Source organism: Eurosta solidaginis, chromosome 2, assembly GCF_040869045.1.
Source record: "Eurosta solidaginis isolate ZX-2024a chromosome 2, ASM4086904v1, whole genome shotgun sequence".
NCBI lineage: Eukaryota > Metazoa > Arthropoda > Insecta > Diptera > Tephritidae > Eurosta > Eurosta solidaginis.
The window spans coordinates 303,408,862-303,423,016 of NC_090320.1; the positions used below are offsets into that span (position 1 = coordinate 303,408,862).

General features: G+C 34.3%; 1 protein-coding gene across 14 annotated transcripts in view; it reads right to left on the minus strand.

Moving 5' to 3' along the window:
• SLC5A11 (Sodium/solute co-transporter-like 5A11) overlaps positions 1-14,155 on the minus strand; it is a 72,738-nt gene that overhangs the window by 46,282 nt on the left and 12,301 nt on the right. For 12 of the 14 annotated variants that reach the window (XR_010949972.1, XR_010949974.1, XR_010949969.1 and 9 more), the window contains 2 exons: positions 3,882-3,994; positions 3,487-3,793 (listed from right to left, as the gene is read on the minus strand). The exons of 1 other annotated variant lie outside the window; for it this stretch is intronic. Coding sequence is in view for 1 of the 13 variants with exons in the window: in XM_067768850.1 (XP_067624951.1) it covers positions 3,487-3,793; positions 3,882-3,994 (420 nt within the window). In the remaining 12 variants the exon portion in view is untranslated. Of the gene's footprint in view, positions 1-3,486; positions 3,794-3,858; positions 3,995-14,155 lie in introns of those variants that run through there. One more of the 14 variants, XR_010949978.1, reaches the window with a different exon arrangement.

Genomic DNA, 14,155 nt, shown 5'->3' on the forward strand with positions numbered 1-14,155 from the left:
TTTAAAAGGGAGTGGTGGTAGTTGTATATGTGAAGGCGTTTTCCAGATATCGACCAAAATGTGGACCAGGGTGACCCAGAACATCATCTGTTGGATACCGCTAATTTATTTATATATGTAATACCTGCCAAGATTTCAAGGGTTTTTTACCTTTGACACCACAGAAATTTTATTTGGCGCCCAAACAACTTTTGCTTTGCATTAAACGAAACATCCACTGCGCGTAGAGCTCCGTACCGAAAAGGTTAACAAACGCATTATTTGCGGTTAAATAACGTGAGTAAAATAATTTTTACTAGTACAACTTAAATAATTACCTTGATTCATTGAAGGTCAAATATTAGCTTTTCCCTATACTTTGTTTTTAAAAAATTGGAAAAAATGGAACTATAATTTCTTCTATTGGTAATAACTTTTGAACGGGTATAGATATCGTAACCATTTTTGTTTTCAATAAATCGTAGAACTCTATACTTTAAGTGCAAGCCTTTTAATTATGCCGAGAGCTCCTATTTGTAGTACTTAGAAATTTTTTCTTCAAATACGCAAAAAAATATTCACGGCTCTCTCACTTTTTCATTTATATGTATCTTAAAAACGAAACACCGGATCTTAAGTAAATTTTTAGATTTTAGACAAAAATACCAATCGATTGGTACCAAATTTACTTGTATAGACTTAACGTTAAGACGTTTGTAATTTTAAAACGCTTTTTATTTTTGACTTAAAACCTATTTGGAGTAACATAACTGATATCATCTGACTGAAAAAATAAAAGTCAAGCATTTAATGAAACTTTGTACCAAAAAACTTTTTAGTAAGAAAATAACTGTTTTCTTGATACTTTTATTATAAAAATAATAACTGGTGGGGTTCCTGATTACAGATACTTTTGAGTGGAAATTTCAGTATTTGTGTTAACAAAACTGTATTCGTAAAAAAAAAACGAAGAGATCGAGAACAATGACGCGTTGTGCTGTCTGCAGAGTTTGCCAGGATATAGTAGTAGCCATTCGGTGCTTTAAGTTCTGACAAAAGGACGCCAGTGAGAAAAGAGCTATGACCTGGCGTTAAGCAACTTTCCTTATTTGCAAAAATATTTCAGTTCTAAAGATTTTATTGACTTCTCAGCGCATATAAGTGCTTTTAAGAAGGTGGGGTTGTTCCCCGGTGTGCTACCTGTACCTCGCCAATCTCCCGTGTCTGAAGGGCCAAAATTTCCAAATTTCTAGATGCGCCGCCTCGATTTTTCAAAAAACTGTTATCGCCAACGCTTTTAGCGGACATTTTTGGGTCGGACAGGGTATACATGAAAATTTTACAATCAAATGAAAATTTTTTTTAGTAGGTCATGAAAAAAACCTTAAAAATCAAAGTCGAAAAAGTAAAAAAAAAAATGAAATTTCGCAGGGTCGAAAATTATTTTTTGGGTATGCGTAGTGGAACTTTTTTTCCTGAGCCCAAATCCTATCGAAAAATCGATGGCGCGATACGGTTAATAAATCGACGCAGTCTAATGCACATACATATGTAGCTTGTGGGCTCCGAAACCACTCCACCGATTTTGTTCAAATTTTAATTCGATACAAATAGACGAAGTCCTACACAAATAAGTACATCGTCTTGACCTGAAGAAGCATGTTTCGAAGAATCTTCTTTGTGTATTCCAGTACTCCTCTGATGTTGATTTCTATACAGTGTGACCTCTGTTCGGCTAACAAGGACTTTACTTCTCAAAAATTCTCCTTCAAATTAGGACTTGTTAGCAAGAAGGGATTTCTAGGGGCAAATTATTTTGGCTGGAAATGTTGGTTGCCAAGAATACGAAGTACTTGTTCCTTCTATAAATAAAGGTTACTGAAATAATAGTACCCGAAAATATGCTAGGATCATAAAGGGTTAATGTGCTTGTTAAAAATTTTTTCCAATAAGAACTACAAAAATAAAATATTTCAGCTTTTTTTTTACCTTTTTACTTGCTGGCTCGAGGTCATATAAATAAAAACACGGTGTTTATATTTTGTGCCAATATATTTCGATTACACATCGGTAATCGTCTTCAAGGGCGAACTAACAACAAACAAAAACATTTAATGTAACAAACAATAATTTTATATTTTAATCAAAACACTTGATACCTACATTATTTCACATTCGTACTGTATAACGAGGAGTATTAAACTGTTTCTTTTTTGTTAACAAGTGTCTGTATGCTTGCGCTGTGTTATCAATATCTGTTTTGTAGTTCATACGTATGTCCGTCGGTGTATTCACTATATGTAACATTTCCAATGTATATCTCTTTTTCCATTGTTTCTATTTTTGGATAACTGCAACGTCGTCGAAGTTCGGAGTATGCGCCTCCCTTGCACAGTGCGCCATGATTGCTGTTTTGTGGTTATTTGTATGATTACAACTTTTAAAAACCACAAAACAGCAATCATGGCGCACTGTGCAAGGGAGGCGCATACTCCGAACTCCGACGCTGCAGTTATCCAAAAATAAAAATGAGTTGAATTTAATAACTTTTTGTTGATTTTATTCATTGTTTTGGATACGTTATGACTAGGACACTTATTTTTTGTGGAATATGTTTGTAATTTTTTGCGTTTTCTTCATTTTTATGAAATTTTTTTTAGGTTAAGGCACCATTAATCGATAACAATCTATCGTATAGGGTTGCGTTAGGGATACGACTACAGCGATACGACAAACGGCACCAATGACTCCGCTTTAAGGGCAATATTACAAAATGTATTCGTATTTGACAATACTCTCCCTCATAAATTTAAATGTTGCTTATTGATTTTTTCAGTATCATAAAAAATACTACATTAATGCATTTATGAAATATGAAGTAACGTACAGGAAAATAACGCCTGCGGTCGCTATTTCCTTTTGTGGAAGGGTTTATTTCCTTTTCCTGAGGGGGAGACTTGCATGTGAAAACTCGGGATTGGCGGTATACGGTCCCAAAACCAAACATTTATCTGTAAACCAAGCGTTGAGGTAGGCTCTTTAAGAAGAAAGAGGTGGCTCGTGTAAAAGTATTTAGCAGCAGAGGTTTTGCATCAACGATACATAAACAAATCTGGGTTTATTGAGCTATTTGATGGCAAAAAATACTTTGGCTTATCTGAACTTGATTTTAAACAGCTCTGGCTGGCTAACCCCAGTCGTATGATCAAACCCAAAAGACATTGTTCTGACTTTATCTATAAAATAATATCCCAATAAAAAAAACTCGACTGCACAAAGCAAGAGCAGAATAAACTCAAAGCCCGACCCGATTTCCTCGTCACCCCATCTTCGCGAAGTAACGTGTTCGAGCAAAAAACTCGACTGCGCAAAGCAAGAGCAGAATAAACTCAAAGCCCGACCCGATTTCCTTGTCACCCCATCTTCGCGAAGTAACGTGTTCGAGCAACAAATATATTTGTATAAACAGCGTTAAAAATTATTTTAAATAAATTAATTAATACAAACCTCATAAGATGATCCAACGTTTAACACCGAAAACACCGGTAGATACACCTTTGACACCACTAATGTCATCAAAATAATGGGCACAATAATTAACCAATATTGTGTGCCATAATTGTAGACTTCCGATGGTACACCTAGCATTGTTACGCCCGAAATGTAACTGGCAATAAGACTCATCGCCACTGGAAACACTTTCAGTCGCCTCGATCCCAACAAATATTCACCCATTGCTTTAGAACCAAAGTCTGGTTCCTTATGTTGGTTGCTGGCATTAATACTGGTTGGTCTAACTGGCCCATTTTCTTTTCTAAAACGTTTAGTATATTAAAATTTGCTTAGTATATACTAAATATGGGTAATCTAAATATTTACTATTTATTTTTCCTTAGACATACTTTATATAACCGAAGTAAACACCGGTTCCAGTGGATAGTATCAGCATCCCAGCAAAGACACAGTAATCGGTAATAGAAAAATGAAATTGTGAATATTCAACATAATTGGTTGTCTGTAATAAAAAAAAGGACATTTATGTTAATTTTATTATTCGTGGTCTAGTTGTGGGAGAGGATTGAGGATTGATGATTACTTTAATAATAAACAAGTTGGATTTAACCTCTTTTTGTATTGGGCAAAACTACTTTATTCAAGTTAACATTAAATTACCAAACATTTTTTTATTGCAAAAGAATTTTTAATTTATTTTCGTTATTGAAAGCTTTTTACTCCCTTTATATTAAGTCCGTTCCATGTTTGTCCGCAAATTTCAGTACAATTTGGGGGATAAATTTTCCTTTCCGTTTTGATCCACTTATATAAAGAAATTGTTTAGAGTTTTTTTTTTTATCATCTTTTCTCAATGATTTAGGTCTTAGTCTTTGACTGGAAAAATAAACACGAATATTTAAGGACCGTTTTAAAAATATTACCCCAGTTTCTCCACCCCACGTGGCTTAAATGCATAATTTATTCCAATTATGCGCAAATCGATCTTATGTTGGGCCTGCTTTTAATTGGCATGATCTGAATGATCGCCAAAAAACGAGTTAATTCGATTATACAAAAATATGTATATCAAAAAGGATTGAATTGAACCACACTGTTTGATTCTTAAATATCGAAGCTCCATCACTGACTCCAATTATGATCACATACACGAGGAAAACACACCACTTGCTCTTCCAATTGTGAGAGCCCCAAAAGAAAAAAATTCACCGCATTAATAGCTTTGTTCAACTCAGGGGGAGAAGTAAAGTAGAAAATCGAAAAGTTAAGGCGGTGGGATGACGGAGCACTAGAGGAGAAAAAAAAATAAGAAAGCAAGGGGGTACTGAAGGTATTCAGGAAAGGAGGGGGCGTGGAAAGGGAAAAGAGAGATGAACAGGAAAAAAGAGAATTAAAGCCACTGCCAAGGGGACATAGAAATCAAAAAAAGGGAAGGAAAGGGGAAAATGAAAAAAACATCGATGAAAAAGGGAATAGAGAGGTATAACAGGAAGGAGGAAAGAATATGGAGATGGATAGAAATCAGAAAAGAAAGGTAGACAAACAATACAATGATTTTAATCACTTTTCATTTATTTTAATACTAGCGAAGCTAATCCGAGTTTCGCTAGTTATTATATTGTATTAGCATCACTATATTATTAGCATCACTTTGCTGTTACAAAATAATCACAACAATAAAAACAACATGCAGCCAAACTTACATAGAAGGCGGCGAAGAATATCTCACATACAAATATGTAGTCATCAGTTAAGAGCAGAAGTTGATACTCACACATACACACGCATATGGCTAGTGGAAAAGCATAAACTACAAATATACATGTATATAGCTGGTAACCAATCATTAGATACAACTGTTATCGAACACATTTTCGCGAAATGACTACACCTTAGGAATCAGTAATCAGCTTGATTTAAACACGCTATTGTGAAGTATATTTGTACTAACCCCAAATTAGTATAATAAAGACCATTTTGCAATACTGAATATTGGAGTTATTTATTCGGCAGTTCAGCGATACCAAGGTTAGCAGAAGGTGTATAATTATCCGAAATCCCCAGAATTCGTTACAATATTTTTATCTTAATTTGCATCTACAACTGTTTTACACTGTAATATTAAATTTACTCCATCAATTCATACACATTAAAAAACGTACAAATCTGAATGCACCACAGCTATTACCAGATGTTAACTCATACACAGTTAATTAAAAATGTTTATATTCAGTTCGAGGGCAGGACGGCTTGTCAGTTTGCCAGTCGGCTTAGGTTGAACTGGTCGTCAATAAAGACCTCACATTGACTGAATGTTGGACACATGTGTGTTGCCAGTCGACTTACATGTACGAATTAGAGATCTTGTCTTGATCTTTAAATGGAACAAATTTTTAAAATTTAACCTTTAAGAGATAGTCTCGATTTTAAAATTTTTACAATTTAAACAATTGTGATTTCCCATATTCTAAAGGAAATTTTTTCCACATTTTGCATAGATCTCGGGGCTGTATGGAACTCTTCTTTGGACTAAGAGTTAACTTCCCTATAGCGATTATCTATAGTTCAAAACTCTTTTTTATACTTCCAACTGGTGAATTTAACATGGCGATGTCCTTGGCGGTAAAAATTGCTCCAGCTGCAGTACATTTTCTGTATTTCCGAACTAGATACATATTTCCACTTTAGAACTAGTTCCTTAATTTCCAATTTTTCGATAGTTAACAACTAGATTTTTATTTTTTTTATTTTTTAACAACTAGATGATCAAGTAAGGAAGGCTAAGTACGGGTGTAACCGAACATTACATACTAAGCTGAGAGCCTTGGAGACAAAATAAGGGGAAATCACCACACTCAAAAAAAAAAGTATCACTATTAATTTAATACACGATGTGCAAAAATGAAACTATAAACGGTATCATTTTCGTGGTATCAATGCAACGATAAATATTATAAAAGGAATAATTAAAAGTATCAATTTTGTATCTTGACTATTGATTTTCCAGTGGAAAATATTTGTTTCGCCCTTAAAATGTATCAAAATAATACCTGTATAAATTTCCTAGTTTCATTATGGTAACATTTAATACTAGATTGATTATAAAACGCATTACATTTGTATGTAGTCTATTAACTTGACAAATACAAGTATCAAACTAATATTTCGAAAATGTCAATAACATAAGATCATTGATGATGAAAAAAAGATAAGCAAAAATTGCACATTGATGCCTAGATGGCATCGCCTTGATGATAACTTTTTTTTGAGTGCATGTAGGAAAATGAACGTAGGGTAACCCTGGAATGTGTTTGTATGACATAGGTGTCAAATGCAAGGTATTAAAGAATATTTTAAAAGGGAGTGGGCCATAGTTCTTATAGGTGGATGCCATTTCGGGATATCGCCATAAAGGTTGACCAGGGGTGACTCTAGAATGCGTTTGTACGATTCGGGTACCAAATGAATGGTGTTAATGAGTATTTTAAAACGGAGTGGGCCTTAGTTCTATAGGTGGACGCCTTTTCGAGATATCGCCATAAATGTGGACATGGGGTGACTCTGGAATGTGTTTGTACGATATGGGTATCAAATGAAAGGTGTTAATGAGTATTTTAAAAGGGAGTGGGCCTTAGTTGTATATGTGAGGGCGTTTTCGAGTTATCGACCAAAATGTGGACCAGGGTGACCCAGAACACCATCTGTCGAGTACCGCTAATTTATTTATATATGTAATACCACAAACAGTATTCCTGCCAAGATTTCAAGGGCTTTTGATTTCGCCCTGCAGAACTTTCTCATTTTCTTCTACTTAATATGGTAGGTGTCACACCCATTTTACAAAGTTTTTTCTAAAGTTATATTTTGCGTCAATAAACCAATCCAATTACTATGTTTCATCCCTTTTTCCTATTTGGTATACCAAGATAAAGTCAGTTCATTAAGTGAACTAAGTTTAGTAAAGATATATCGATTTTTCTCAAGTTATCGTGTTAACGGCCGAGCGGAAGGACAGACGGTCGACTGTGTTAAAAACAGGGCGTGGCTTCAACCGATTTCGCCCATTTTCACAGGAAACAGTTATCGTCATAATCTATGCACCTACCAAATTTCACAAGGATTGGTAAATTTTTGTTCGACTTATTGCATTAAAAGTATTCTAGACAAATTAAATGAAAAAGGGCGGAGCCACGCCCATTTTGCGATTTTCTTTAATTTTTGTATTTTGTTACACCATATCATTACTGGAGTTGAATCTTGACAGAATTTACTTATATACTGTAAAGATATTCAATTTTTTGTTAAAATTTGACTTTTAAAAATTTTGTTTTTTAAAAGTGGGCGTAATTTCATCCGACTTTGCTAATTTTCGTATGAGTTAATCGGGGATTGCCCGTATTGCTTTAAATGTATGAAAATATTTATTTCAAGCAATTTTAATTTTTATAATTTATTTAATAATTTGGGAAAAATTTAAACAACGTGACATCAGGACGGACAAGGCGACAGCTGTTTCGATTATACCTTGTAAATCTCTTCAACGACTTTTCTCCCGGGAGTGGGATTCGAACCTGCACTCCTACGATAGTTGAAATGGTTACAAACGCATTCAGCTACGTCATGCCTTAGTTGTTGTAAAGTTTTTCCCAATTGCCTTCTTTTGCTTATGTTAATTTTCTACACATCACATACTTCGTGCACATGCATAACTTCAACACATAATTACATACGAAATATGTGATGTGTAGAAGATTAATATATGCAAAAGCAGGCAATTGGGATAAACTTTACAACAACTAAGGCATGACGTAGCTGAATGCGTTTGAAAACATTTCAACTATCGTAGGAGTGGGGGTTCGAATCCCACTCCCGGGAGAAAAGGCTTTGAAGAGATTTACAAGGTATAATCGAAACAGCTGTCGCCTTGTCCATCCTGATGTCACGTTGTTTAAATTTTTCCCAAATTATTAAATTTGCTAATTTTCATTTATCACATATATAGTAATAGTAGTAACGTTCCTGCAAAATTTCATCATGATATCTTCAACGACTGCCAAATTACAGCTTGCAAAACTTTTAAATTACCTTCTTTTAAAAGTGGGCGGTGCCACGCCCCTGGTCCAAAATTTTCCTAATTTTCTATTCTGCGTCATAAGGTCAACCAACCTACCAAGTTTCAACGCTTTATCCGTCTTTGGTAATGAATTATCGCATTTTTTCTGTTTATCGAAATTTTCGATATCGAAAAAGTGGGCGTGGTTATAGTCCGATATCGTTCATTTTAAATAGCAATCTGAGACGAGTGCCCAGGAACCTGGTACCTCAAAATTTACTCAAGTTATCGTGTTAACGGACAGACGGTCGAACGGACAGACGGACGGACATGGCTCAGTCAAATTTGTTTTCAAATCTGATGATTTTGATATATGGAAGTCTATATCTATCTCGATTCCTTTATACCTGTACAACCAACCGTTATCCAATCAAAGTTAATATACTCTGTGTGCGAAGCACGCTGAGTACAAAAATCGTAAGTATAAATTTCTTCAGTTTATTGGTACCACTTCGATAGCCCGGCACTGGTGTAAAAATTTACGGATCTAGTTCTTTGGTAGTTATTATTTCGTTAGTTGCGTATCAGACCGACATTAACAAGAAATACAGAAGAAATAAAAATATATTTTAGAAATTGGCAACTTAAAATTCCATATAACCAAAGATCGCAAAAAGATCGACGTGACGTAAATATCTACTTCGTACATTCAATTTATGAGTTGAATGAAGCAAAGAGGAGCAATCAATCCTCCCACAAAGAAACCCGAATTGGAAACATGAACTAGCATCGTTAATGAAAAATAAGAACCACAAAGGACCTAAAGGTTCAGTAGTCGATCCAATACTTGAGTACAAGAAATGTAATATAACGGAGAAAAATAATGCCAGCTTCGTGTTTACCTATGTATGTATATTGGAATTTTTTTAATGCAAGTCGGTGCATGACAACAGAAGTTGAATTTTGTACGAACTTTTAAAACGTTTTTCGAAAAAAGTTGGTTAAAAAATTTGGGGGTTTGCCCGCATTTCTGTGCAAAAAAGGGAACATTTTGCTTCATTCAGTAAACTGTTTTGAGCATTAGCTCCCAAGAATATCTGTGACAGTAAAAATAATTTACTTAGAAATATGAAAAATATTTTTTTAGTACTTTATTTGCAAGCGCAAGCGCGCACGGTCAACTTAAGTTGCCACCCAAAAACACCCCCAGGGCAACTTTTTTCTCTTCTAAGAGCTTAACAAAGTTTGTTTCTACACTGCTAGGGATCACAAATTCTAAAGACCGTGGCTGACACGAAGTTCGATTTGAAGAAATAAGCAAACAAAATTGCAGTTACAACTGAAGACTTGGAGATGGAACCATTATAGAACATTGAAACGGGAATATACGACGAGGGCCATTTTCGTTTATATTTGACTAGATATTTTCAACAAACCCCAGTATATAACTCTTGTAAAGAAGCTTGTGCCAGCAATTGAACTTCCGCAGATATGGGACATGCAAAGATTTAAAGCGTAAATTGCCGTTCTTGTTAAATAATTAATAAAACTTTTTTCGCAAGTTTTTGAGCTAACTCAAACTTCTATTAAAACACGGCAATTTAAACGCTTTTTACGACGAATTGAGTGAGAATTGACGGTCATTAAATAGAGAAACCCAATTTAAGGATAAAATATCACTATTTGTATGAGAAAAATCACAATGATCGAAATAAAATTTGAAACCACTGTCTTTTGGTATATGTAATAAATCATACACGCGCATATTAGGAACAGAAATTGGGTATTGTCATTATATATCCAATTCCTAAAATCAATACAAATAGATTTAATATAATATTTTATAGCTGGTTGAAAAATAAGTTCTTAATTATCTCATTATTGCTTTATTGAATGCCTAATCGAGTGAGAAATCCAGTCGGTTTTGCTTGGTGCTTCGAATTTCATTCTCAGCATAGCGGAACGATACAAGGTGGCAGCATGGTGACATACCTACAAACATAAATACAAATTTCATGTACTTTGTTTTTGTAAATTCGATGGACAAATGTCAAAATCGTACTGCGCCGTATTTTGATGTATCAAATCAAATAAAAAAAGCTTAAAATCAGCTGTCCCATGCCGCCACCTTGTATCGTTGCGCCATGATTCTCAGTGTAGCAAATGACAATCAAAAATAAATTATTTTAAAAAATTTACGAAAAATAGAAAAACACGAAAAAATTCAATATTTAATTTTCGCTGCATTTGCTGCAAAATATAACACGGCTTTTTCGAAAATAGGCACGTATTTGATTAAGTGCAACATCTACGGATAATTCCGCATGCATTTTAAATATTTTTTGTAAAAACGAAATATTTTTTTGGGGCTGCGGACAGATGTTCGCAAAAGGCCCCGTATGAAAAGGGAAACTTAATTATTTCATAAAATAGATTTGTGATTCGATTAAGATTCTGTGTGAAAACGGTATAATAATCTAATTATGAATCTTCGACCTTTTTAATTAAATTTTACTTACATTGAAATCACCAAGAAGACATACATACATAGCTGAGCATTTGTACTTGCAACATTCAAGTTTAAAATACTGTCCACATGATCGACTATGTTCTGAGTTTCAACATAGAGTAAATCTTTGCTAGAAATATCTAAAACAGTATCAAGTGCGCAGTATGCAACATATAGAACCACATGGTCATAAGAAATAAACGCCTAAGTCCCATGTAAGCGTATTTGAGTTAGGAAAAAGAGGATAAAAATTATAAGAGGGAGCATTGTAGACCTGTGAAACTTCGTGGAGATTTGTATAACGGCTCTGGGAAGAATTCACCATACCTTTTGCTATGCTGTCCGCCTCAACATAGCTGATTTTTTAAGGCTGTATAACTCTGTAATTTATTTTGCCTTTGGAAAAATTACCTATTTGAAAATAAGCTGGCTGAAACAGCTTAAGTTAAATCAACAATTGAAAATCTCAACCATGCGATTTGTAAAAAAAAGCTAAGTTGTCTATTTGTTTCTTAATTGCTCCATATAGGGTGTGTTCGAGCTGCAGTAGTTGCAGCAGTGTTACTTTTTTGAGATTTTATTCCGTGTAACCATATCCTACTTAATGTTGCATACTTTTCTGCGCACTTGTTACTGTTTTAAATATTTTTAGCGATAGAGTTTTTAGAATGTTTGTTCTAGGTTTTACCTACGTATTGCGTATTAGGTAGTGCTTTCCAAGAAGTTGTTTGGATTTCGATTGCAAGATTCCATTAGTTTCTAACAAGTATTCGTAATATCGTGGGACGTTTTTCATAAAACGATAGCAAGATTCCTATTTCGCAGGAATTGTATAAACATCTCGAGCAGTACGCCACCTGTTTGTATTTTGATTTCCTTGCGACATTCTCACCGGGTTTAAGTCACTAGGCAGAGTGGGAAGCTACTTAAAATCGATTGAAATCGAACATACAAGAAAATCACCTCATATTAAGGTAATGAATGAAAGAAATTATTTCATATTTTGGCTGCGTTTGGTGTTATCTGTCTGGGTAATCCAGCCCGGGCCCTTCCCTATGGAAATCAGGTATACTATCCACGGCCAAATTTTAAATGGCAAATGGCAAACAAACGATTTGAAGCATTCAGAAAATTTATTTTGGTGAAAGTTCCCAGATATGTACATACGTACATATGTCACCATGCATTCTTTCCAAACAAAAAATGATGATATCAAATATCAAAGTAATATTTTTATTGACATTGCACGCTGTTCAATGAACTTTGGACCATGATCACACCAATGACCGCAATCAGCATTTTTTTATTTTATGATAATATTAATTGATATTGACAAACAAACAAAAATGTTTAGATATACATAAATGTGTTCTGACATTAGATGGTTGATAAACATGTTTTTTTTTTTTTCAAACAATCTTACATGCCAACCAGTGAGTTGCAATTATTCATGATTTAAGGTTATATTAGTGGACTAACCAAAAAATTAGTTTTAGTGCGTACACAAACAAAGAATATCAAGCACTTATATCCACTAAAACACATTTACATAGTTATGCTTCGTAAAATGAATAACCGCTCATAAGCCACGAAGCAGTTCAGTACTCAATTGTCTTATTGAGCAAAAAAGTCAACTGTGTTATACGAAAACACTAATTTGAATCAGTATGACTAACAGTACAATAAAATGAATATAGTCATATCAGTCTTCTGACTCTAGCAACACAATGATGTACACGAAACTAAACTGAATACAGTGCTAAAGAAAAACCGATAATAAACGAAGTATACAGTTATTACACACAAAACCAACATGCTACTGACTTAAAGCGGCTATGATTTCAGTTTATACTCAACAATGTCATATATGTATGGGACATATGTGTTGCGGGGCACTCGTATGTATTTTCTATTTTATGTGCTAGTCACTCATAGTATTTGTCTGTACTTAACTAAGTACACATTTAGACACAAGTTTTTGGCTCATGACTAAGTTCACTAATTTTATTAGAACTCAAAGCAGACCTCTGATTTCAACCTAATAAAAACGCACTGCGGTTTTTCAACGCACGCACTTAAACGGTTTTTTTTTGCCCCAACCGAAATAAGCATGCGTTGCGACAAAGTAAAACATGTATGCAAACGTCAAACCAAAATGTCACGCCGAACAAAAATTGGAAATCGAGGTAGATTTTTACGCAGTAAATCCAATTTCGGTTGCTCTCAAACAATTTATATGTGCATGAGACATTTCCGACAGAAAACTGCGGCAGTGCGTTTCTATTAGGTTGACATGTTAGGAGCTTCGAATGTTAGTATTGAAATTTAGTCATAATATTTTTCAAGCTCAAAAAGTGGGATACCCATGCTGAAAGTTAAAAAAAAAAAACATACATTTGCGGTGGGGGTTACACACAGGGCTACTAAAGAAAAATTCCTCTCCCAAAAAAAATCGGAACGCTAAAAAAGTGTGAAAAATATGAGTTTCCACTAAATCCGACCCCTTTTCATTTATGTGTTGTGACCAAACTGTTAACGCATTTCAAAGTTAACAACAATATAATTAAAAGCATGTAAAATAAAAACTGACATTCCCTTCAAAAAACGCGAGTACTCTATAAATAATGTAAGGAATACTCCTTTGGGAGTATAGGACTGCTCCAAATCTAATCTGTATTCATACAAAAAATGTGCTCCAATTAACATTGCGATGTCCTAGGAGAGGAGTAGGTGATCCCACTCTCGCTTTGTTTGTGAGTATTCCATAGAGTACATACGTGAGAGTACTTTCCAAAGTACTTTCACTGTTGTACTCCATGGAGCACCCACAGAGGATCATATGCCAAAGTACTAAAGAGGAATTGTGTAGGAAAGAATTATCGAAGTGAATTTAATTTAAAATGAAAGTAAATGAAGAGGGGCAATACAACTTTTATATTTTATACTACGAATATTCTTATGTTATTTAGCATTTGCGTGAATAAAGAAACTAATATAATACGCATACGTGAATAAAAAAACGAATATAATATGTATACATAAAACCAGTGCACTGTTGCATTTTATCAGATTTGCCAAAGTAAAATTTTATTATTAGTTAT